At 39.9% G+C, this 26,364-nt stretch overlaps 1 protein-coding gene across 1 annotated transcript in view; it reads left to right on the top strand.

Annotated features, from left to right (window-relative positions):
* The window catches only part of LOC129780393 (netrin receptor UNC5C-like), a 403,924-nt gene that overhangs the window by 358,792 nt on the left and 18,768 nt on the right, over window positions 1–26,364 (top strand). Inside the window, exons 9-10 of the mRNA XM_055788611.1 lie at window positions 706–1,018; window positions 20,348–20,454. Coding sequence (XP_055644586.1) covers window positions 706–1,018; window positions 20,348–20,454 — 420 coding nt within the window. The remainder of the gene's footprint in view (window positions 1–705; window positions 1,019–20,347; window positions 20,455–26,364) is intronic.

The raw sequence follows: 26,364 nt of genomic DNA, 5'->3' as shown, positions 1-26,364 counted from the left end.
CAATTAAACTTTTTTAATAAAAAAAAGTTCAAACCGTATCGTCAAGTTTTCTACCACATTAATTTTCAGCAATTAGATCAACTCGAAACTTGTTAAAACGATGTGCTTCGGTTTCGCAATCACAGGAAATTAAACAAAGTTCAATCACAAAGTTATATTCCCGCCGCTGCTTCCGTTATCTTTATTTCACATCGGCATTCGTCTAATGGGATTGACAATCAGCTGCCCCTGTCCTCTGTTCATCTCTTCCCCCTTCGACCGTCAATTACAGCATCGCGCACGCCATACTTCAGGCCTAATAGCTTTAAGAAACTTTTAACCAACTCTAATCTACATCTAATTGGTTGAAAATGTTCCAAAAGATGCTACTCTCCTCCGCAGAGCCGTACGGTTTAGGGCAGACAGGCTTCTTCGAATCAACGTGTCTTCCTCAGCAGACAAGCCGGAATGAAGCTCCCAGCTGCCATCTGGTGGTCCTGCCTGCCTGCCTGCTATATCCACTAGGAGGAAATCTCCTACGCAGTGAAATTAGTGGCCTAATTAGATTTTTATTACATTCCATCCAAGGGAGCACCCAGGTCCAAGACGCATCATCGGCACATTTGTTCTCATTCCTCGCCAGGATCTACCCCACCTATGTTCCTCTAATTGTATGGTTTAATTCTGTTTCCCTCTCTCTCTCTCTCTCTCACTATTTACTTCCAGAAATGCCGTCCGAGTACTTCCCGAACGAGAGCAAGAAGCTAACCCATTTTCAGCCCGATTTGACGCAAAATACGGTGGCCATAAATTACGAGTATCCCCTGACGCCGCATCACCAGCAGGCCACCCCCCAGCACCACCAGCATCTGCTCCAGCAGCAGCAATCACAGCATCACGGAATCCTCCCAGGAGGACAACAGCAACCGCCGCCGCCACCCCCGTCCTCTCATCCGGGTGGGAATTCGCTCAAAAGCTCGCTGCCATTCCCCCGCTCCAGCTCCGAGCATCACTACGATGTGCCACACCTGTGCAATAAGTGAGTATTATGGCTCGACCAATACATACCTTGAAAGCCTGGAAAGATGTGTTTGAGTGCCGAAATGTCGCGGGAATCTCCCTATTTTGCAGATTTTCGTAATTGATCGTATTTGGGAACAAAACCAAAACAATCAGATTCAGATTCAGTGGAACTGACGGCCCTTGCGGGGGTGTGCTTAATACCACATCGTTAGACTAGTGCGAACAGCTGCCTCAAGACGAATTTCGTGATTGACGTGTAATTCGCGAGCTCGTGACGATGAGAGAATCGATTTGTTTACCCCTTCTCTCCGGGTTGTTCACCCAGCGAGGCACAATTGTTGCCCCTTTCAACGCCGGATTATGATTGGCGAGAGATGAGCGATGTGGGCGTTGGCTGAGTTATGAGACTAATTTACACGGCTCGAACGACGCGACGCGATGTCGTAGCAAATTAAGCGTCAGCAGCTTTGAATTATGGACCAGGTCCGGTTGAGACAAAGGTTGGCGTAAACGTAGCATTAACAACTGCGCACGATAACTAGCCGAGAACAGTGGCGATAAGTTACGAGCCACACGGGTGGTTAACACGGAAACTTTCTGTTCGCTGACTGTAGTTGACTTGTAATTCACACGCGATGGTTTTTAATTTTTTTTTGTTAAAGACGGCGCACGAAAGTTGTGCACCTGGGAATGTTCGTGCGTCCAGCATAACGATGCCGGTATTTATGTTAACAGTAAGCACTTTGAGGAGGCGTTTTTGAATTTTTCAGCTATCCTCATTCGTTTGACAATTTTCATTACATGCAGTTTAACTGGTTTGGAATGATATCTTCGAGGCTCTTGAGAGTCATTAAGATCAGAATATGAAATATTCACTGCTTATTTTTCACAGAGGGTGTAATTGATAAATGGAATTAAAAACCAATTGTTTCAATGAGTTGTCGAATAAATTGAAATAAAAATAATAATGAAATCAGAATTTCAAAAGCGAATAAACAGTCAATATTTTTAAAAATGAACCACAATTTAAATGAAATGAAATGAAAAACAACAAAATTATTTCGAAGGAACGGGTTTTAGCAGATAAATGATATTCATCAATTTGGTTCTTGAAAATCACTACCCGTACATATAAACAGTATTAAAATATTGAAAAACCATAACTGCAAACCGATGAAATCGCATCCCTGATTTTTGGATGCGTTATATATATGACATAAACTTTCAAAAAAAAAGAAATATAGCGCCCTGTACTTTGACTGTACCATGTAAACTATAAAAAAAAATGTAAGGGCTTGCATCTGGGACATGACCGCATATTTTCGACGTAGAACTACGCAATTATATAATGCAATCCACTTTTTCACCACTTCGAATATTATTTTAGAATGCATCGATTTTTTGTAATAGATTATGTTCTTCGTTACAAATAAAGTTGATGATCGTCCTTTTACGTTTGATATGATTACCAAAATATTTGAACGGAAGAATTGTCACACGATCATTGTATTTTACATTTCCCTCTGAAATTATTGCACATCTCATGTTTACGTAGTTCTCGAACCGCGAAAGTTTATTCACCTCTAGTATCTGAAATGACGATTTTCCCAGGCTTCTCAGTTTAAAAGTACGTTTTAGGGAAAAATATTCCGGTCTGCACAACGACAAGCGAGTACAAAATTACTCGACACAAAAAAATACCCCCGACTTGCATGTATTTGCAAAGCGGTTTCTCCCAGGCACATTAATTTTTAAGTCCGTGTCAGGAAAACACAGCTCAATGGGTATATTTTCAAGGCGGATTTCCACAGGTACATCGATTTTGAAGTCTGTGTTGGGGAAACCGTAAATCGGGTCAATCAAAACTTGGCAGTTAGGGCGTTCAGATAACGCTTAACATTTTACAGTTGTCCAATTGTTCATCGCATGAAAAATAACATTTTATTAATCGTGATAGACGCATAGAAATATTTCCTATCAATTGATACAAACATCTCACCGATCTGTTAAGAAATGTTCGAGTTAAACGCATTCGAAATTCGGGTAGGGTTAGCACACAAATCGGCAGAACAAATGTATGGAAAAAAGGAAGTTCTACCAGTTTTCATGAATTTAAACCGTTTAGAGATTAGCGAATTGTAATGTATAGCATATCAAACAAATCTTAGAGAACTTCCGATTCGATTGGTATGCAAATCATGAGAATTCGTTCAGAGTGAAAATAGTTATTAACGTTAACTTTATTTCATAAAAACGTGACCTGTTTTCTGATTTGGCACTCTTCCTGAAAGACGTAGTTCTACGTCAAAACAAATACAATCAATAGTTAAAAGATCAAAATTCCAAATGTTTTGCACATGTAATATTTTTGATAAATAAAACAAGCTAATTGGTTTCAATTTGATATAGCGATCATCAGAATCGGTCCAGTAGTTCAAAAATAATAATTTCTTGAAAAAAAATTTTTGGAAAAAAAGAGGATTTTTTGAACCATTATGAACCATGCCTTATGAGAAAAAATAAAAAAATGGGTCTAAAATTTTGCGAGAAGGAACAAAATTACCAATTTTCACGAAAATCTGAAAACCATTATATCGGTTTGGCATGGAATGCATTATCAAGACGCATGAAACGCACCTGAAACATGGTTTTTTAATCATCGGTTTCCTCTACTAACGAAGACTATTATCAACGCCATTTATTTTTTGAAATTAGGTAACATAAGAAAGTTTTCTTGTGCTTAGTATGGACTCTATGGTGAATGATCAATCAATTCGATTTTTTCGACTACTCAAGCAAACGGTTGATAGATTGGATTCACTGTCTATCACTTTTTTAAGCAATGTTGAACAGATTTTCAACAGAAAAACGGCTTACTTAACACCAAGAGCGAACCACTTTTGTTGGATTTGACTCATCTAGAAACATTCATATGGCCTGCGAATTTGGTTTCCGACTATAAAATATGAACATAAAATATGAATATGAACTGACAAAAAATTATATTTAATTTTTTGAAGAAATTGCTGAATTTTAACCAAGAAACCTTTCTGTCACAAATTATATGTCTGGCATTTTTAAATTAACAACAGAATTAAAAAATGGCGTCATATCGACATCATAATAAATCTCCCTAATAGTATTTTGGTTGTCAAAAACATTTTTTGACTTCTCTTAGGTTATTCATATACTAACGAAGATCTGGGGCTACTAAGGCGTACACTTGCTCCAGCGTCCTCCCAATTCCTTTCGAAACGTTTGTACCGATCAAACTCAGACAAAAAATTTTGTTCGAAAACATCTGACCTACAAAACCATTCATTAGTATGAGTAGCATTCATAATTTCCTCTTCTGTGTCTTCATTTTTTTCTTTTGCTTTGCCTTGCTCCTGCGCGTCAGTACAAGCTCTGCCCTAGGGTGCCAATGCATGTGTGGGAAAAAATCGACCCTAAAATTTCAAAAAATTACCCTATACAAAATGTTTACCACCTCGAAAAAACACCCTATGCCAAATATCTGCTCAATCGGACTTAAGGGAGAGTGGCGCAAAGCGGTCAAAGTTTTATTTTTTGAAAATCATTTATTTATTAGTGTTGCAGACGTTAAATTTTGAGTTTTTTGAAAACCGAAAAATCACCGGAGATCGGGCTTTTCAAAAAATGTTTTTGATGCCAAATGTTTTAAAATTGCATGACACATCGAGATGTACAGTTATCTTAAAAAAAAATCACTTTTCATACGGAAAAACGACCAAGTGTAAAAAATAATTTTTTTTGACATTTTTTTTTCGAGATAACAGGAAATCTCGACGAGTAATGTTATTTTATAACATTTGGCACCAACAATTTTTTTTTGAAAATCCCCATTTTTGGCGATATTCCGTTTTTTTGCATAAATCTCAAATTTTTACGTCTGTGAGCTAATATTTTGCAAAGATTATATTATCGTGCAAATCAACATTTCGCAGCAAGTTCTGAATTAAAAATCGAGATAACTATTTTTATTGGTACCCAAAACCATACGTTTCGTTTCGTATTCCGAAAAAAAATCCCAGAGTGTCAATTTTTGACCAAAAAAAATTTCGAGATGACACTAGATCTCGACGTTTCATGCAATTTTAAGACATTTGGCATCAGAAAAAAAAATCGAAAACCCCGATTTCCCCCCCTTAGGTGAATTTCGATTTTCAAAAAACTCAAACTTTGACCGCTTTGCGCCACTCTCCCTTAAGTCCGATTGAGCTAATATTTGGCATAGGGTGTTTTTTCGAGGTGGTGAATTTTTTTATGAGGTAACTTTCTGAAATAAGAGATGACCATTTTCATTGGCACCCTAGTGAACAATCGTCCACACTGATAATTTTCAAATATCTTAAATTTCACGGGAAATTCCTTAAATAGGATGCGCGCAAAATTACGTCCGAATGGCTACCGTGAAAGAAATTTTTGTTTCATTTGTTTGTATTTTTTGTATTTTTCTACATTTGACAGTTTCATGCATGACAGGGTGTCTTAAATAGCTTCAGATGTAGGATATATCAAGAAGTATCGATTGGTTTTTAGTTGAATTATCGGAATTTGAGCACCGGTTCATTTTACCAACCCTGTTCATTTAAACCGCATTTCCGCTACATATCAGATAGACCAGTGATTTTCAACTGGTCAATTCCCCCCTAATGTTATCCGCGAAAGCGAGTTCCATCGTAATTCTATAGAGCTTCCCGAAATTTGTCAGTGAGTGGTAGGAACTTGCTTTTTTGTTTTGATCAAATTATCTTAACACTAATGTACACGACCTCACAGATGGATAGTTTAATGATTTCTGTATAGATAGAACATAGTTTTCATGCTGAAATATCTTTATTTGGTGGTTGCACCCCATTTTCAGTAGTTTATCGTGTTATCCGCGATTTTCGTTACTCGCGGTGAGCTAGCCAGACTATTTCGCGGATAATCGAGGTTCTACTGTACCATAAAAAAGGAAATTGTACAGCATTTGTCGAGACTTTTTACAACAAGTCAAACTTGAAACATATTTTCCTTATATCAAGGAACCAATTTGGACATGGTTTGAAATGCGTTCCGACTGGCAGTGACGAAAGTTTCGAATCAATTTCAGAACAAACTCATCGATCTACAAATGATCGATTCTTATACCGATATGCAAAATAAGCGTTACGAGTGTTGTTGTCATTTGCGTAGAATTTATGTGAATCTGGATTTCCTACAATGCTGCTGTAGGGAACAAAACACTGTAACAGACTGGATATAGTGGAGATAGTTTTTTTTTTTGCAAGAACGTTCTCAAGAATTACGATTTTCGTTCAGACGAAGGAGCCATACTGTCTTGCCAAATTTTATATACCTTTTTTGTAATCAGATACAAGCATAAACCCAAATTTGTTGCGAATATAACTTGAAATTCGTATGTATTCTTACATTATTTTACTAATATGCTACAGACTTTCTTACAAAATATTGATAGGGGTGAAGCACTGGGTTTAATGTTCGCAAAGGGGGGATTCGAGCAAAAAAGGTTGAAAACCACTGAGATAGACGGACCACTGTAACAGCTACGCGACGCTCTGGCCACTTTTGCCGTACAGGTTATTAGGACTGATTGAACGAAGGAGGACCTACAAATTATAAATTTGTTATAATGTTTATTTGAAAAAAAAAATATCTGATTTTATTAATAAGTAATAAATTTCCGGCATTCCATTCATGATTGTTTCTCACCTGACAAGAGCAATCAAATTGAAAATGTCGTTGCTAAAAACGAGCTGATCAGCTGTAAAGCTGAAAAATGTAATGTTTGTCATTAACATTGTTGTCAACGTGACACACAAGATAAATTCTAACCCGATAAGCCTGTGAAGTTGAAATTAAAAATCTCGGTTCGTTCTGGTTATGCTATTTGGTTTAAACAATAATTTACTTTATCTCATGTTTTTTATCATTTGATATTAAAGCAAAAACTGAACCTCGTTTATTAAAAAAAATCGAGGGGTTGTATCCGAGACACAACCGCTTAGGACGTAGGACTACGCAATCTTTTTTTTCCCAATTTGTTGGTTTATCATTTCGGATATTATTTGCGAATACGTCGAAATTTTCAAATAACTCTTTAGTAAAAAGTTCAGGAGGTCCTGAAAAGGTTTAATGACTTGCGTGGTTTTGTAAAATCATTCCGAGAAGCAACGATTCTTTCTTGCCTTTGCGAGAACAATACACTAATTGGTCATATGTCACAATTTGTTTCATTATATCAGTGCACGCACTGCACTGAGTATTTAACGAGAGACATCTTCCGTACATCGCCATTCAACAAGCATCAAACACGCGTCTAACAGATGCACACAGTTACAGCGATAAAAATGAAACATCGAAACACAATAAGCGACCTTTGTTGATTCGGGCACAGAAAGATTCTGAGAATTTGTCCTCAGAGTAGATGCTATACTCCAGCGACAGTTTACTCACTACACAAGGGTGGTGTTTACTTCCCAAATATTCTACTTTCGTTATCCCCCTTCGTTGTTTCTATTCTAGCGGCTGCATAAGTTACCCGTTATTGACAGCTCTGTTCGGGAAAGCACACAAACGTAGGGGGAATGGGAATGCTTCCAATTTTCATCAATTCAAACCATATACAGACTATGGGATTGTAAAGTATAGCATATCAAACAAATCTTAGAAAATTTCCGATTCGATTGGTATGCAAATCGGTAAAATCCGTTCGAAGCAAAAATAGTTATTAACGTTAACTTTATTTCATAAAAACGTGACCTGTTTTCTGATTTGGCACCCTTATTGTAAGACGTAGTCCTACGTCAAAAATCTATATTCTAATTCGTCCAAACCCCGAGTTGTCGAGATAATCTAAACGAGACAAAAAGATCCATCCCACGAGGGGAAACAGAACGGTCCAAATTTAATTTCCAATTTTGGCCACGAACGCCGCTGCCGCAGCACATCAACAATTTATAATCACCTAATCTATATTGATTAAATGCCATTTAGTCAGGCGCCAGGGCTAGGGCAATTCGGGAAGCGCGCTTAAGCTTAGAGGTAACCGAACGGAGTGAACCTGCCAGCCAGCCTACTGGGTGTTTCCTACCGACGGAATGTTCCGCCGAGTGAGGTGAAATTGAATAATTGCTTCATCATCGACGAACACGAACGCCATCCGCCATCCGCCGGAATGGGTGCTGGCTGGCTGGCTGGCTGGAGGGTACCGGAGGTGGAAACAGTGTAACATTCCCGCGAACAGAGCGCGTCGCCGAAGCCGTTCACTCTATTATTATTCAATTAATTACACTTTCCCAAGTTATGACAGCTTTATAAAGGAACGATTTGATTAAGCACAGGGCGACAAACCCCGGGAGCAAATGTGTGTCTGTGTGCGCACGGAACTGAATTGGTTTGTTTATGGCTTTGGCAGCTTCTCTTGTTTTTATTTTTCTTCCAGGAAACGAGCCACAATTGTTCAATTTGCCGCGCAAAGTTGGCCCGTTTTTTTTTTACAGCCCAGCGCGATAAAACGGCAATCGGGAAATGGCTTCATTCCTCCGAGCGGAGGCCATTCACGTCGAACTTATTTATCGCACATCATTTGTAATGTGCGCGCACTTATTCAATTAATAATAATAAACGGCCTTAATTACCGCATTTGTCACTGGAAGACCGGCATTAATCTAGCGGGTGTCTCGGGTGCGCGTCTTGAATTTGCGCGCCATGCAATTTACTGCATTTCTCATGCATCTCACACATGGCCAACCGGTCGAAACGGGAAGGCGTTGTTGGGTGACAATTGGTCCGATGGCGCCTCACGTTACAACCGACCGTATTCACGTCTTCCATTGGAAACCTAAACAAAACTTTGTAGCCGTAAGCCCACGAGGAGCACGCAAGCTCTTGGAGAGGGGGACACGGTGGTCGTGTCGGAATGGGAACCAGCTCAGAGCATTGCTAAGTACCTCCAATAAGAGCCAAAGTGATCCCGCAGGCACAGCAAGGCAGCAAACGGCGCCCTGTCGGAACTTTCGCAAGCGCGTTTAGCTGTGTTGCATGTCGGGTGAATTGCAAATCTCACCCAAGCATTGAGACATTGCATTTTAATTTGAATAAATAGATACTTTAATTAGATAGAAACTGCACAATGCAATGGTTCCCCCGCAATTGTGTTCGCTACGAGTTCGTGTGGCACAGTTTCGAAACGGATAATTTCGCCGCAAGTGACCGGCTTGTTTGCTGTTTATTATCTGAACTAGTTCTTCAGTTTGCTCTGTCAGTTTGCGGCCGGCGTAATTCATCGGAACTGTTTGTAGCAGAATAGTTTAATTGTTGCTTTTTGCGCTTTTCCCCGAATGAGCCCCGGAGTGTGCTCAAATTGCATTGGGATGCACCGAGCATGGGATGCAAATTTATGCTGTGTCTGTTGGGTTGTGCGTGTGTTTCATAATCAAACGCGTTAGAGTGACTGATGGGTGCGATGTAAATAAATTTGTCCAATTAGCTGCGAGCAGCTAGTGAAGCGTGCTATTTTGAGATCGTTCATCCGAAAGCCCCAGATGGATGATTTGGTGTGGTCGCCCTTGATCCAACCCGAGTCCAGACCAACTCAGCCCAGCTCAGCTGAAAACGACAGCTCCGGTTGTCGGTTGCACTCAACATGCGGTGCAATTACCGCGGACAAGAGCAATCGACTGTAATAGAGTTGCAATCATTCATCGTAATTATATTGAACGCCCGGGCATATAAATATTTTACGGTGCACTGGCCGTCAGCGGAGTGTCATCCATCGGTGCAGAGCCGTGAGGTGCAGTGGTGCAATCCAAGGAGAATGAGGGGTGCAACTGTGTATTTCTCGCGATTGAAGAGATTATTCTGACCAAAGACTGCTTTTTGAAAAAGACGTATAGACCACAAAGTATGGTAACAATAGAAGAACGCTATTTTTCTAGCTTAGTTGTGGCATATTTTCAAGATGCGAGCAATTTATCCGGAACGCCACATACATGTTGTGGTCAAATAGTTCGCTGTTCCAGCAGTATCACTAGGGAAATTGGCGACAGAAGAAAAAAAATTCAACGCAGTTCGTGCTACAATCAATAAATTTTGACGAGCCGCCCAACGAAAGTTCTAAAACGGACCTTACACGATCAACATTATTGACAATATGATGACATTTGAGAGCGTAATGACAGGTGACACGCTCGATATTGATGAAAAAATCCGGATTTTCTGATTTTCGAGCATCAATAACTTGACATTTCATATAAATTCACGTTGTTGGTGTTTTACCCAGTGCTTGGAAATATCTGTTCCACATCAATCTTTTCCGTTGAATTTCCGACCACATTCGATCATTATACCATTGCAATCGGGATACCGAAAATGAACCAACGCCAAACCTCACAATCACTTAAAGCCACTCCCAGTTGATTCATTCTCTTTTCCGTTCTGTTCTGCGTTCACGGAATGTGAGCAAAAGGAAATATCCCTAGTTTTGTAATTCATTGATATTAATATACCAGTTCATTCACTATCAGCATCGTTCTCGGACACTAACGAAACGGAGAAATTCGTTGAGGAAGATAGGGAAGTACAGAATGCTCATAATGGTGACAACAAATTAAATTGTTCAAGCATGCAAGGTTTCCGTCTTAGTTAAAATGCTTCCATTTTACATAGTGAAAAATAACGTCTTGGCTAAAATTTCAAACATTTTAGACTCAAATTCCGAACAATTCCGCAATGGGAATAATTCGAGCTTCCCATTGCAAACGGATCAAACTGTGCTATAGGATTAGCGGATGAAATTGCCAACATCCAGCTTTGGCTGACGAAGTTTGCGTTCGCTACTCGGATCGATTCTGCAGAATGCTTCCTGGCCGTCCAAGCCTATGCAATCCTTAGCTGTCAGTGTGCATGCAGATCTTGCTCTTCTGTTGGCATTTCCGCTTGCGCCACCGATTTGCGTTGCCCTTTCGGAGTAACTTCAAAAATAACTGAATGAGCAAGGCACTGCTGGTTGTTGAGTGATGCATGAAATCTTGCATCTGATTACTTTAACCTCTTGCTAATTTGTTAGATAGAGCGAATTATTGCACGCAATTTTGTGTTACATACAACATTCATGAGAACGAAATTGGAAGAAAGAATGCATAATACATCGCATCCGCTCGCAAAACAGACCTCTTTTATTTGTTAAATTGCTCACTTGTTTTATTATTTTCACTGTTGAAGTCTCAGACGAAAAAAATGCTGGATAAGTTTTCCGTCTAACGGTATATATTATAACATATATCGTAAGCACAATTCAACGTAATATGCATTTGAAAACTCTTAATAAACGTTACATTTTTCGTAGAGTGACCCCCTATATAGATATCAAAGACGTAGCCCTATGTCAAAACTTGATGTGTTTTCTGATTCGGCATCCTTACTGAAAGATGTAGTCCTACGTCAAAAACAGGAGTGCTTCTTCTATAGTTTCAATGTTTAATGTTTAGATGCAGATCAACAAATGGTTCTCGCACCACAGTTTTGGTATTTTAGAAAAAAAATCCAAATTAATACATGACTCCATTTTAGCCTTGCGTAATTCCTTAATCGTAAAAAAACAGTATATGTAAGCACACTAACCTTCGTTTCAAGGATCGGTCGACAAACGCCTAAAAAGCGGTTCTGAAATCGATGTTTTCTTCTTATTCAAATGGTTCAAATTGAACTCTTCAATTTTTCATATAGTTTAACACACTTACAGTACGAACTAATGAAAAAATACTCTTACTCTTTTCTGCACTTGAAGAGGAAATATTTCAAAACAAACTCTAGATCTCATTTTACCCCAACTCCCCTAAAACTATGGTGCAGCAAACAGCAGCAGCAACGGTGATGATGGCCCCATGATTTTGTCACACCGACCAAACGTCGCAAAAATTATCCATCCACTCCCTCTCGGAAAGCCATTAGTTTCAATCAAACCCAATGAAGCAATGTTGACATTTCACATGCCCGGCGCTTTCGCTGCCAAATTAATAAGCGTAACAGTAACGCTTGGCCGGTGCTTGGGTGTGTGTTTGAGTGTTGGCATTCCTGTGTGTGTTCATTATGTCAGATTGATTGTAGTGCGATACGTTGCAGCCGATGACATTATTTTAAATTGCTTTGCTGAACTGATGAGATGAGTGGACAATCAATACTACTAGACATTCTTCTTCTCGGGGAAGGTCAACTAGCGATCGTTATGTAATAAGTTGAGCCCCATGATAAAATTGCTTAAGGGGGTATTCTAGTGTATGGACACGAATTTCAGACGTTTTTTCGAGCTCCGCAAAAATAAAACAAAGGATATTTTTACTATCCATTATATCATTATTTGTTCATCTATATTTAACAATAAAACAAAAATTGAAAGAAGAAATAATATTCATAACTAGAATAGTTAAGAGCTGATAAAGTGAGAAGATTAAAAAAAGTTGTGCCATGGCGTACACGATTCCAGGCCTTTCTTGTTATCTGAAACAAAAAAATCGAACAGATTCTGAATCAGTAAAGATGACGCTATCGCATGAACCTCGGACAAGTTAAAAACATCTTTTTTGACAAAATGGCGGCCGTTTGAAAACCAAAATGCAATTTAAAATGCCTTTTCTTACATTTCCCGATTTTTTTAAAAATGGTAAAATTTAAAAAATATTATTTTTTAGAGAATCGGTTCAGTAGAACTTGAGATATCGTGTACGCCAGTTTGAAATTTATTGTTATGGCCGTACCAGGTTAGATACCGCATCACTAAAATGGCTATAACTTGGTAAATAATAGGATTTTCGATAAGTCCTTTCTAGGGTATATTCTTGAATGCCTAAACTACAGAAATATGACGGAAAAAAAAAGTTTTTTTTTTAAATCTCTAGACTAGAATACTGCCTTAATGCCAACTTGTATCGCGTTAAAGGAGTGTTTAAAGTATCAGAACGTAAGCAACTCTCATTCTTTAAGAGATATCAATATTAGCCTCATTTATTTAATTCATTCACCTACAATATCGAGTCTCATTCATGGTTAAATGGATGTACCAAAACCTACAACATCGATTCCCACTCGTGGTGCACTTGTATGTCATCGAAATGTACCGATCTAAATTTTCTGATTACCCTGCGAAGTCTAGCACCAAAGGCTCCACTGCTGATTACTTCCAGCTTTCGCTCTAGAGCTAAACCAGATCAGGTACTCACAAAAAGTTCAGTCACTTCTGTGTTTTTATTGAAGGACTTACAAATTGCATTTATTGCACTTTGAACGAAAATAGCGAAAAAAAATATTCCGATTTGGTTTTGATGAATTTTTATTAGGATTCTCAATAAATTCCCTTTACTTCGAATACCACTCATCATATCTTGGATACGTGGCTATGTTGGCTATCCCGAGCAGCCATTTTGTTTTGCCAACTCTTCATCTATGTCGCTTCCCGAGTCATCATTCCACTTTTCTTCAGCTTCTGTTTAACAATAATTCTCAATTGGGCGAAATTGAGTGCAGTAGTGTGGATTGATGCCCTTTTCGGAGAAATCCACTCCGTTGTCCCGATACCGCTGTAGTACTTCTTCGCCATAGTGGCAGCTTGCCAAATCAGGCCAAAACTTTCCACGTCCATTGTAAGATTTAACCTTTTGCGGTCGTATGAAATTTGGACATGGACGTCATACTGGCGGGAATTATTTTTACTTGAAATTGCAGTCAGATTATGAATAATGAACAAGATTAATTTAGTTCGTTCCCATTTGAACATACAGAACAATGATCTTTACATCCACACAGTGCCGTAATATTTTCCATCAAACCTTCCCTCATGTATGGGTAGCAACTTATGTTTATACCCTTATCTATTATTCATAGAACATCGTTTTGATTCGTGAACAAGCGATTGGAAAAATTTGAGGGAAAAATAATATTCTCTAAGGAAATGCTTTCTTTAAGAGACACTCTTGAAGTGAAAGGCGCTCTTCATTAAAATTTTCCTGATTCAAAGTTTTGGTTGAGATCAACATACGTCGCAACTGCAAAACGCGTGGGAAAACGTACATTTGTTTGCAATTTTTAAGTCTTTTGACTTTTTCCTACTAAAAAAAATATTCATTCAAACTGGAAGCATTCCATTTTTTTCATACATTTGTTCTGTGAATCTACGTGCTCATCTATTCATACCGGAAACAACTAATATAGAGGCGAAGCACAATTTATATACCACTGCGAATCAGTCGCGCGTAAATCGATCACTCTAAATTCAAATGTAGTGCGAGCGAGCAGTTAATAGTCTTTTGCAATGCTGATGCCACACACAGCGGATTTGCGTACGCAGAGTGTGAGAGTAAAATCACTTCGGAATCTCGATCCATCATATTTTCACATCACACGCACACAGGAATTAGTTATGAATCAGCCATCAATTCAGCTGATTCTACAAAACCACCCAATCTATCGACCCTTGAAGAATCCAGTTCATATGACAAACGTTTCAGGACCATCATTGGAGTGTAGATTTGTTAACATCGATGTAAGAAAACTGGAAAACTGCCGAGTTTTTCATGTTTATGTTGGAGTATAGGCAGTAGATACAGAATTATGTTCATCCATGTTGTTCCTTGCACACAAGTATTGTAAGTGCAACGCAATAAGTGCAATAACATCATGTGATTATTTTTGGGATATCAGAAGTACACGGTTATTAAATTTTAACATGGTGATCTGTCGAGCAAAGGACTTACTACTTGACAATTATTTTCATCTTTAAAAATGCTCAATATTTGTGTGATTGAGTTGAACGAAGAAATGATTTTTATTAATACAATACAAGAAACGGAAATGTTCCTCAAATAACTTTTTTTTTTTATCCCATCCGTTTATTAGGCTTATTTAGCAATTCAGAGTCGAATTCATTCGTATACATTTTTATGTTAAGATAACTATTGTTGTATATTATTGAGGCTTAAGATTCCTATCCATCGATAAACATTTGTTTTTTTTTATGTATAACACAATAGCTGTTTAGGCCTAAGAATATTCCAATTCTATCGATACACAACACATGCCGAGTATTCCATTTCTATCGATACACAACACATGCCGCCTTTTTCGGCGTTAGAATATTCCTATTGTTCGAATGTTCACAGTTGGACTGTTCACAACGGGACTGCTGATATGAGGCTTCCATTGCTGTGTTAGAATTAGCACCAATAACCGATACAGCAGATCGTAATGTGAGCGGTAAGGGACTGGGATTACCGACACATGATGATTGTTGCGTGGACGTAGTAGCTAGAATAACACACAAAGATGGTCAGTTGAGGGGCCCTGAGTTATTAGCTCATGATCGTTCGCTTAGTAGCGGACACGCAACCAATTAGGCTACGAAGACCCCCCTCAAATAACTTTGAACTTCCAAATTTTTTTTGGTCGATCGCAAAGCTTTTTATCTTACAGAGGAGTAAATTTCTCCAATTCGATGGCCATAAATATCAAATGAGCAGCAACAATAGCTGGGTTTCCGAAATGATGTATCATACATAAGAATATGTTCTTATTAATGATGTTGATTTTTTTTTCATTATTTTTTTCTCTGTACACCCAGTTTTTTTTTTACGCGGGGGATACGTACCTCGTAAAAGAAACCGCGTTAATTGGAAAATCCGCGTTAATTCGAAAATCCGCGTAAAAAAACCGTGTTAATTGGAAAATCCGCGTTAATTGGAAACTCCCCGTAAAGAAAAAAAGGTCACATAAAAATCCTCTTGAGAATCGTGATGGGGTGCGACATACGCTCTGAGGGAGCTTGAAAGGGAGAGATATGAACTGAGAGAGAGAATTGATGTTGCTCAGGTTTACGCGCAAAAATCGAAAAATCCGAGAAAAAAACCGCGTTAATTGGAAAATCCGAATTCGAGTAAACATTTATTGTAACTCATTAGATGAGCGATTTTAGGGGGTATGACGAAGCGAGGTGGAGTGTGACAAAGTAGTTGTCCAGCTATAAGGTAAATTTTATGGTTTAAATGCTCAAAAAGGTGCGCCTGAGGGAGAGATGTGATATTGCTCAGATTAAAATTTATTATAAATTAATTCAAAAAAATCCAAATGTTTAATATCTTTGTTTTTTAAATTATGAGAACACAGATTCAACCAAAAACTGATAGAATGTAACTGGCATAGGCGGTGGTGAACAACGCGGGCAAATTGAATCTGTGTTCGCTACAGATGCATCGAACCTGGCACATAGGTGCGGCACAAATATCCGTCAATAGCACTAAGTTCCGTCATATGGTCTCAGGAAGCATGAGGGACAGATTTGATATTGCTCAGTTTTTTTTACGCGGTGACCGCGTTAAAAAAAACCGCGTTAATTGGAAAATCCGCGTAAAAAAACCGCGTTAATTGGAAAATCCGCGTAAAAAAAACCGCGTTAATTCGAAAATCCGCGTAAAAAAACCTCGTAAAAAACCGCGTAAAAAAACCGCGAAAAAATAACCTGCGTGTATTATAGTGACTTTCAACGTTTTTGGCTGACTCGTCGCTTCCGTTTCGGAAGAATGTTGGAGCCAGATAGCCTCCACGATTTGTTTTTGCTTTATTGTTGTAAATTAAATTTAAAAGAGATTAATACATGAGTAGTCTCATGATTGACCCACCAATCGTGCGTTTTGGTATACTTAGTCAATTTTGATTTCTAACACTGGCGAAAACCGAAAAACAATGAAACTTGGATAGAACGTATTGTACGTTTTTTCGAATTGTACGTTATAAAGGGTGTGTCACATCAAATTGCATCACGGAAAAAACGCTGTAGAAATTTAATTTTTAGGAATTATATCTTCAGCTTTCGCTTATAATCAGATAAGAGTGTATAGATCACGTTGGCCATGCTTCACTGTCAATTTTTCGTAAATTTGGAAAAATGTCGTCGAACGAAAAAGAGCGTCGTGAATTAATCCTGTGCACTCATTTCGAGAATCCGGAGTTGTCACATCGGGACATCGGTAAGATGCTGGGAATCGTCCAATCCACGGTCAGCAGAGTACTAAAACGATACTTGGAGAACCTAACCATCGGCCGGAAGGTGAAGAACGGCAAAAATGGATGCTCCGTCAGTGAAAAAGATCACAAGCGCGTAGTTAAGCAGTTTAGACGTGATCCGAGAAGTTCGGTCTGGGATGTCGCCAATAAGCTGAATTTGTCAAGTTCATTCGTCCAGCGGACCAAGCAGCGGGAGGGCCTGCGTACATACAAGGTTCAGAAGGCTCCTAACCGCGATGAAAGGCAAAACATGGTGGGGAAGACGCGAGCCTGGAAGCTGTACACCGAAATGCTGACGAAGCCGCATTGCCTGGTAATGGACGACGAAACCTACATCAAAGCGGACTTTCGTCAGCTGCCGGGCCTGTTGTTCTTCTCCGCAGAGAACAAATTCAGCGTTCCAGAGGAGATTCGCAAGCAGAAACTATCCAAGTTTGCCAAAAAATACATGATGTGGCAAGCGATCTGCTCTTGCGGAAAGCGGAGCGCCCCCTTCGTGATGACCGGCACGGTAAACGGGCAGGTTTACCTTAAGGAGTGCCTACAGAAGCGCTTACTACCACTATTGAAGCAGCACGAGGGCCCGACCATCTTCTGGCCGGATCTCGCTTCGTGCCACTATTCAAAGGACGTGTTGGAGTGGTACGAAGCCAACGGGGTCACCTTCGTGCCAAAGGAAATGAACCCGCCCAACGCGCCGGAGCTTCGAACAATAGAGAAATATTGGGCGATTATGAAGCAGGCCCTCCGGAAGAACCCAAAAGTTGTCAAATCGGAGGCGGACTTCAAGAGAAAATGGATTTCTGTTAAAAAAAAAACTACAACCTGACGTTGTACAGAACCTTATGGACGGGGTAAAGAGGAAGGTGCGAGCATACGGGCTTGGGCTCGAAGTATGAATAAAAAGAAAATGCCAAAAGTTGTTTAATAGTTTTTATTTTACTGTCTAAAATTTTCAAAATGATCGGTCTACTGGGCGAATTTCTACAGCATTTTTTCCGTGATGCAATTTGATGTGACACACCCTTTATTGAAGCATAAATAAAAACTCAGAAACATAGCTCACATTACTTCATTTTGTTGCTGTTTGAGTATGGTCATTTTTTCTCTCTCTATTATAGTGACTTTCAACACTTTTGGCTGGTTCGTCACTTTGACTTCCATTTTTGGAAGAATGTCGGGAGTAAGAATTGGACTCGTGACCTTTGCGTGAGAGGTATGGATGTTACCACTTCGCCAGATCGCTTCCACTTGTATGGTCATTTCATAATGATGATAATGTCCAACTAGAAGGGGAAGCCAACCTTGCAAGCCTTGCTTTTTCTTCATTTAGTTGATTGAGTGCAAATGAATAAGATACTGAAAATAATTTTAAAAAACATTGCAACCAAAATCAATTTCATTTATCAAATCCAAAAAAGTAAAACATTTTTTTCTGAGAATTTTTCACATCCAACAAACCAATTCATAGAAATGATAAATGAAAACATAAGCTTCCCTGATAATGGTTACTACTTCTCAAGTTTTTCTACATGCGTACCCACGGCCGTATCCACCCTCTCTAACCATTTGAGAATGAATTCATTAAGCATGTACTTGCAGTACCTTCACTGTTTTTAGCAAACCAAATGTATAGTGCCTCGTCTACCTCCGAATGCTAGGCTTTCTGTTTCCGGTTTGCTGCCTTATCTTTCTATGCACATTTATTGGTGTTGACTGTTGACTGCGATCTGATGTTGTACTTCCGCATAATTGACATGATAAGCATTCCTTGATTCGTAACTATTTCACAAAATCGGTCCAAAAAACAGCAGATCGTGTTCTCCCGTGTTCTCACCAGAAAAGTCTTTATGAACATTCGACGCCATTTTCATTGAATTCTTTTCATGCGAATCTTAGACTCAAATCTATCTACAATCAAATCTATAAACAATGCAAATATATAATACTGACGTTCAATTTTGAGATAACCATTTGTACTTTTATTCTTCCGCACAAGTGTACATGTATTTTGAAACATGCAAAACACTAGATTGTTTTTATGAAAATTTCAATGGCCTAATTGGAACTCAGGAACCCACACCGAGGCCACTAAATGACCTATGGATCGTTAATATTATTACTAGTTTTCCATTCACTTTGTAATATTCCTAATTATCCTAAAAATGAATCTTCAGTTTAAACCTTCTTAGGAAGACGAGGCATAGCCATTATTATCAAATCCCAGGTTGTTTTTTGCTCCCCATGCGTCCCAAGCGACGAATCCACACACAATTTCTACTGAATGAAACAAAATCCGCAAATTCTAGAATAATATTCACAACCCTCTATGATGTATCACTGTAAAAAAATCCCGGGCTTAAAGTCGTACTTCCAAAATAACACCCAGAAGTGGTGCACCAACGGAAGGCAATGGTATTCTTTCGTCTGGTAAAGTGTTATTCAAACATAATCATCAATTTTTTCCCACTATATCAAACAAATTAAACTCGGTAAAGCTGCATTCACAAGTAATGATCAATTCATTTGAGCCGCAATATATCAAATGTAAAATCATGCAAACAACACCAACCCGGTTAGCCAAATCGAAAATATTTACACAGCCCAACCTTCTCCCATGGACATTGGAGATCAGCCTAAAATAAATCAAACGATTCTAGTTTCACCCGACAACCCCGAAGCCCCCGGGTTGTGATATTTGATTCGCATCGCGGGTCTGTGTGTGTGTTCAAAGTGTAGCGTGTCCATAAATCAAACGCTACATTATGACACTATTTAGTCTACCAGCGCCATCTAGCAGCGCCGGCCACTGCGGCGCAATGGTTAGGCAGACTGCGCAATTACTCTTCTACATTGATGTGACATTACACGCGTAATTCATAAAAAGTACGCCCGATCCGTACACACCATCGCTCAGAGTGCCTATAGTGTACATCTAATTAACATTAACTTGTTTGTTTACCACTGGTGGTTAAAAACCAACAATTAATTTTCCGCTGCACTTATACTTCACGGAACGGGGGAAAAAACGACCGGAGCGCCAGAATATGATTAACGACCTGGTCGTGCTCACAGCATATGTCCGTCCGCCGTTCGCCTTTTCCAGCCAGCCCCGGGCCGAGCGGTAAACTCTATCCGCAAGACGCAACCACGACACAAGATGCACTCATTCATAATCTGGTCCCCCACTCCATCCACCACCCACCGCAAATAGATTCGACTTCTTGCAAACTAAAGTTGTCCGTATGTTTCGTATTTTTCATTCCAGCTACATCTACCCGCTAGACAAAATCAGCATCAATGAATCATACTCATCGTCCAGCTACTCGAAGCGGGTCTGCAGCGTCGAATCGCTGGCCACCTCGACCAACACATGTAAGTTCGTCACGCTAAAAGCTGAACCACCAACGAAAGCGAACGGGACAGGAAAGCAAAGTCACTGTCGCGTCGCCAAACTGGGACTTGATTGACGGCAAAGGTGAAATTGAAGCGTGTAGCTGTCAATAGTTGTCATAATTGAGCTTGTTCACCCCCTCGAGTTCATTCAGCATTGTCGGAATGATTGATTTTCGGGAAACATGGTTCCAAATAGTTGACATGGCAGAAATTTAAAAAAAAGCTAGAAGTGGGTTATAATTGTGATATAACCGCAAGGCAGACGCAGGATTACCGCTAGCCTGATAATCGTTTGTATGAAGTTGCATCTGATTCAATTCTCAATTAATGAATGAATGAGAGGATATTTTGGAAAGTTGCTGAAAGCTTTTCTTGTTAGTGTGTGAATGGATGAGTATGGAATTATTTATACAGGGATACACATGAAATTCAACTATTTTAGAATTGTTGGTGGTCCTGAAAAGAACCGACGGGTTTGCGTGGCTTTGTAAAAGCAACTGAAGATGGTTGATACACGTTTCATTCTTGTTCTCGTGAGAACAATACACAAGATTGCTGATTCGATGACCACCAAGCGGAATGTTGTGCGCGCGTGTTTGTGTGTGTGTGTGTTATTTTTAAGAGGTTAGGATAGCTCTACCAACCTTATCTGGGACGGGTAAACCCAGACGTCGTGTAGGACTCATCACCCACTAAAACCAAATCCACTAGTTGTAGTATCAATCGCCCGGGGCTACCTTCAGTAGACTACTTCGGAGGGCAGCTGTACTCATGCACTTCACTTGTCTTCAACGCTATCCAGCGTTGTTTCTACCCTTTCTCTTTATATTCCTATCATTCCGTTGCACCAGTATCCGTTTACCAGTCGAGACGCATACTGATTAGGAATTGCCAACCAACTCAACGCGCAATCCGTCCACATTTTTCCTATTCACCGAGCCGATAAGAGTCGGTATGAGGCTGTGCGTTCATCTACCGTTCTGAGCCACACTCCACTCCTGCTGTCACCTAGCCATCGACTCTGCTCTCATTAGCTTTCCGGTAACATGATTATATGGTTCTACACGCACTTGTGACTCGCATCGCCATGAACCGGTACGTACTATACAGCTTCTTCGTGTTCTGCTGAGATTCTAACGCCGCGATCTAGGCTGGACCGCCGTATCGTAATGTCTCCGGAAATGGTAACCAATTGATGATGTAATTGTTCATGTATCATTTATCGCTCTGAACTTGTCTGTGCAGCGATTACTCGCTATAACTAGAACGGGAAGATATATGTGGTTCATGTTTTTAGGGAGACTTCGAGAATGGTGTGCGATGTTTGGTACAGATCGGATATGCAATCAACAGGCTTTGTTCCTCACTTCGTACATTCATTTGGTGCAACAAAAGTGAATACTATCATTCTGTCAAGTATTTGAATTATCCATGCATGTTGGGTTATGTATTGTTAATGGTTAGTAGCATGACACATTGTGGTTCATTCAATATTGAAGGATATCCAAAACATTGATTTGCCCTCGTGCTCTCCAGATCTGTCCCTTGCACCGCCCTGTGGTTACTGACAATCAGCATTTCCGTCTTTTGCTGGGCTACCTGTAGTTTCAAACGTTGCATCCAGCATTCGATCATGTCTATCGACTCGGTCGCAAGCATTGCAACCCGTTCCACGGATTGTCCTGTCACGAGAATAACGATGTCATCCTCGAAGCCAATGATCTCCAAACCTCTGGGCAGATTCAGCTTTAGTACGCCATCGTACATACTGTTCCAGAGCTTCTCAATATTCTGCACAGCTAGTATGAGACTCTCTATATGTGGAGCGCAGTCGCGATAGCCAGCTCGCACTATTGAACGCGTTCTCAACGTCAATCATTATCCATGCGCAGTATCGGTTTAGATGCTTGTTGGCTCTTTCTACCACTAATGACATCTTCGGTAGATCTCCCTTTCCGAAATCCGCACTGACTATCAGAAAATCCATGAGCTCCCTCCGTACATTCCGTTGAGCATGACTCTCTTCAGTAGTTTCCCAAGAGTGTCCAGCAGGCATATGGGTCTATACGACACAGTACTAGTTTTTGGTCTTTCGCGTACCCCCCAGCTCGTTTTCGTCATTAACGAAAACTGCAGAACGTCAAGTCGATGAAGGACTTCGGACCATCTCTGCGGAAGGTACTAGTGGTGCCCTCGTTGCCACATCCAACTTTGCCAGAGCATCAAGTAAACTAGTTCTTGGTGCATCTGCTCCCCACTCTACTGACCAAGCATTGAAATCGCCTCCTATAACAACTGGTCTTCGTTCGGCAAGCTCCTCGGTGAGGACATCCAGCATGTAGTGAAACTAGTCAACCGACGTTTCTCCGTTAAAACAGCTACGCTGGGTGATTCCCTAAAGAAGCTATATTCTGGAAACTTACAACATCGATGAAGAAAACACGGTAAAATCAATTTACGCAAGTGGATTTTTTGTCACACCCTAAAAGTAACAGAAGTCCTTTTTTGTATTTCTAAAAACTAAATCAACGGTACGTTTTGTACGCAATCGGTATCGAATTATCATCAATACTTCGTTTTTCGCTAAAACCTCCGTCCGTCCGGTGGCAGAATAGAAATGGGATTGGAAGAGAAGAGCATAATGCATCGGCGAGTGAGCGAGACCATCCTCATGTCACTTCGCACTAAATGGATTTCCGAGCGGGCTTACAGTATTGGAAATAAAAAGTAAACAACTGGTACCTTTTGCTGCTAGTAACATTTATCGAATATTAACAATAAATTAGGTGACATAATCTAGTCAGGATACCTTGATGCAACAAATACAACTACACTGCTTAGAGCTTGAGCTTGGGTAGACTGTACACTTCGTAGTTGCTCTCCGTGATTGACCAGAACCAACCAAATTGCACAAAGAACACACAGAATGACGCTTGGGACTAGCAAATCATTCTCGTTGTGCAATTTTCGGTGATTCGAGCTTTAAATGGTCAATAACGACGCCGGCCACGTCCTTACAGTCACCGGGGGAAGGGAAGGAATGTTAGTATGATATTCGCCGCCCGAAGGCCAGAAGGGTCGCCTCTATAGCGTGGTTCCTTAGCGTTTATCATGGGAGGGATAGTTGTTAGTGGGGAGAGGTAAAAATCAGAATTCACTGAGGTAAGTGATGTGATTATGTAAACGCGAACTATCGACCACTCGACGAAACAAAAATCCGAAAACAGCATGTTTTACAATACGCGGCAAAGATTATGGTATCCTGAGAAGGAAAACCTGTCAGATAGATTGGTCCGGCTTTTATTCTAGTATTCATCGCACTTACTTTTTTTTCGAAATTCAATCACTCCGGCGGGGATTTAACTGTGGGGGACCTAAGAAGGTAGGTAACCGAGAGAATTCCTGTAAAGCCAATCGAGTCGGCAAGATGTTCCATTAATAGTCACGCCTGTTCTGTATCGAACTTCAATCGCGACGACGGAGTGTTATTTTTGGGAAACCTGACAAGATCACCGAGAAAATACCTTCCGTTAAATTGAACCATATTAATCGTACATTTTTGGAAGAATATGAACGAAATTGGGAATTCTAGTGTTTCGAATTAATTGCAGCTTCTTTGAATCGGATTATCTGTTTCATAGCTTTGACTCAACTGCTGAAAATTTTTGTATTCTCTTTTCACGATAAAAAGGAAAACCGGGGGAGACTGACGGAGAGAAATGTAAAATGTAATTGGAGGTTGTGGTAAAATGAGAGTCATGAACGAGAGCATATTTTTCATGTTTAATACGTGAGCCACAAACTCAATTCATTCTCTGGATTATTGTTGGTTCGAGTGGTCGATTTTCTAAAGGAAAAAAAACAACATGATTACTACACATCAAATACAACTACACTGCTTAGAGTGCTCAAACACAGTTTGACCGAAGTCAAATATTTGACTCTTTTTGACAGATAGTAAGAGTACCGATAAGTTTCTTGATTTTTTTCAAAACTAATGCTTTATTCTGCAAAAATGGTTCCAAATCTAATATTCAAAGTATTGCCCATCGCTAGTCACAACTTTTTCCCATCTTTCTGGCAATTCACGGATCCCTTTGCGGAAATAATCGGCCGGTTTGTCGGCTAACCACGAAACGATCCAATTTTTGACTTCATCAAAATTGAAGAAGTGTATGTTTTGACCGGATTTGCGACATGCGGCCGAGCATTGTCGTGCTGCAAAATAACTTTATCGTGCCTTTGCTCGTATTGTGGCCGTTTATCCTTCAGTTCACGACTCAAGTGCATCAATTGTCGTCGGTAGAGGTCCCCGTAATGGTTTCATTCGGTTTTAACAACTCATGGTACACCACACCCAGCTGGTCCCACCAAATAGACAACATAACCTTTTGGCCGTTAATATTCCGCGCGACCGTCGATATTGATTCCGGGGCCGGGGAATCCATACGTTGCACGACGTTTAGAATTGTCGTAATGGATCCACTTTTCATCGCCAGTAACGATTGGATGCCAAACCCCTTTCTTTTATGCCGTTGGAGCAGTTGTTCGCACGTGAAAAAACGGTGTTCGACGTCTTATGGCTTCAATTCATACGGCACCCAATGTCCTATCTTTCGGATCATTCCCATCGCTTTTGAACGATCGGATATCATTTGCTGAGCTACTCCAAGTGTATCTGCAAGTTCTTGTTGCGTTTGTGACGGATCTTGATCGAGTAAAGCCTCCAATTCTTCATCTTCAAACTTTTTTGGCGGTCCGGAACGTTCTTCGTCTTCCAAGTCAAAATTACTACTTTTAAACCGTGCAAACCACGTCTGATAGGTTCGCGCAGTTGGAGTACGGTCACCATAAACTTCCCCCAAAATGCGATTACTTTTAGCATCTTTTTTCTTCATATTGAAGTACTGAACACACACACACTCCCCGCAAAAACACTCGTTGGTACGAAATTCGACATATTCGAAGTGGCAAAAAACTATGTTGTTTACGCTTCAACTTTTTGGCATATACTGAAAAAGACGCGCAATAACAGTAGCTCTCCAACGAATGTCTGGAAATTTGATTCACTGGAATAATAATCTGTCAAAAAGTGTTAAAAATTTGACCTCTGGCCACCTTTATTCACGTCGCATATTTACACTATAGAAAATTTCAACAAGGATGGTTCATTCGATCTCGTCGAGATATTTGTCAAAACATTGTATGGTTTATTTGCCAAGCATCGTTTTCGGTATCGTGAGAAAAATAGAAACATAAAATATTTACGAGCTATGTGAATATTAGATGATATCAAGCATATTTATTTGATACTTTGGCGATGAACCAAAAGTCGGTAGAAATTCGGAAACTGATCGTTTCCGAAGTGAAAACGAATGTGAGCTACCGTAAAATCGCAGGAAAATATGGTATTTCGATTGGAGCAATTTCGAAAATCATGAATAAGTCAAGCGGAAATCCGGGAGTTCTTATTCGCCGCTTGGTTCGATTGGATCCCGATGAATCATGTCGGGTAATCCAGGAAGAGTAGGGCATCAACATAACTAGTCGAACTGTGAGGAACCAACCTCGTGAATCAGGTGTACAGAGCTCCTTCAAGAAGACGAAAGCCATTACTACGGAAAGCCAATATCAAAAAGCGCCTGGAAATATGCTTCTCGCCCTTTTGACTTTTGAAAGAAGATTGTTTGAAAGGATGAGAGTAAGTTTGAGCTAAAAAACACGGAGAAACATCAGCTAACTCGTTGCCTAAAGTCTGACCGTCTGCTATACAGTTTTACCCAAGCAACAGTCAAACACGGAGCAGGATCATGCTCGATGAAAAGATGACCGGTGAAACCTTCGGCTGAGTCTTGGAGAAAACCTAAACCCGTCACGAAGGAAAATAAA

This window comes from Toxorhynchites rutilus, chromosome 3 (genome assembly GCF_029784135.1).
Source record: "Toxorhynchites rutilus septentrionalis strain SRP chromosome 3, ASM2978413v1, whole genome shotgun sequence".
Taxonomy (NCBI): domain Eukaryota; kingdom Metazoa; phylum Arthropoda; class Insecta; order Diptera; family Culicidae; genus Toxorhynchites; species Toxorhynchites rutilus.
The sequence above is the reverse complement of the archived record's forward strand: the minus strand, read 5'-3'. Positions and strand labels throughout refer to the sequence as shown.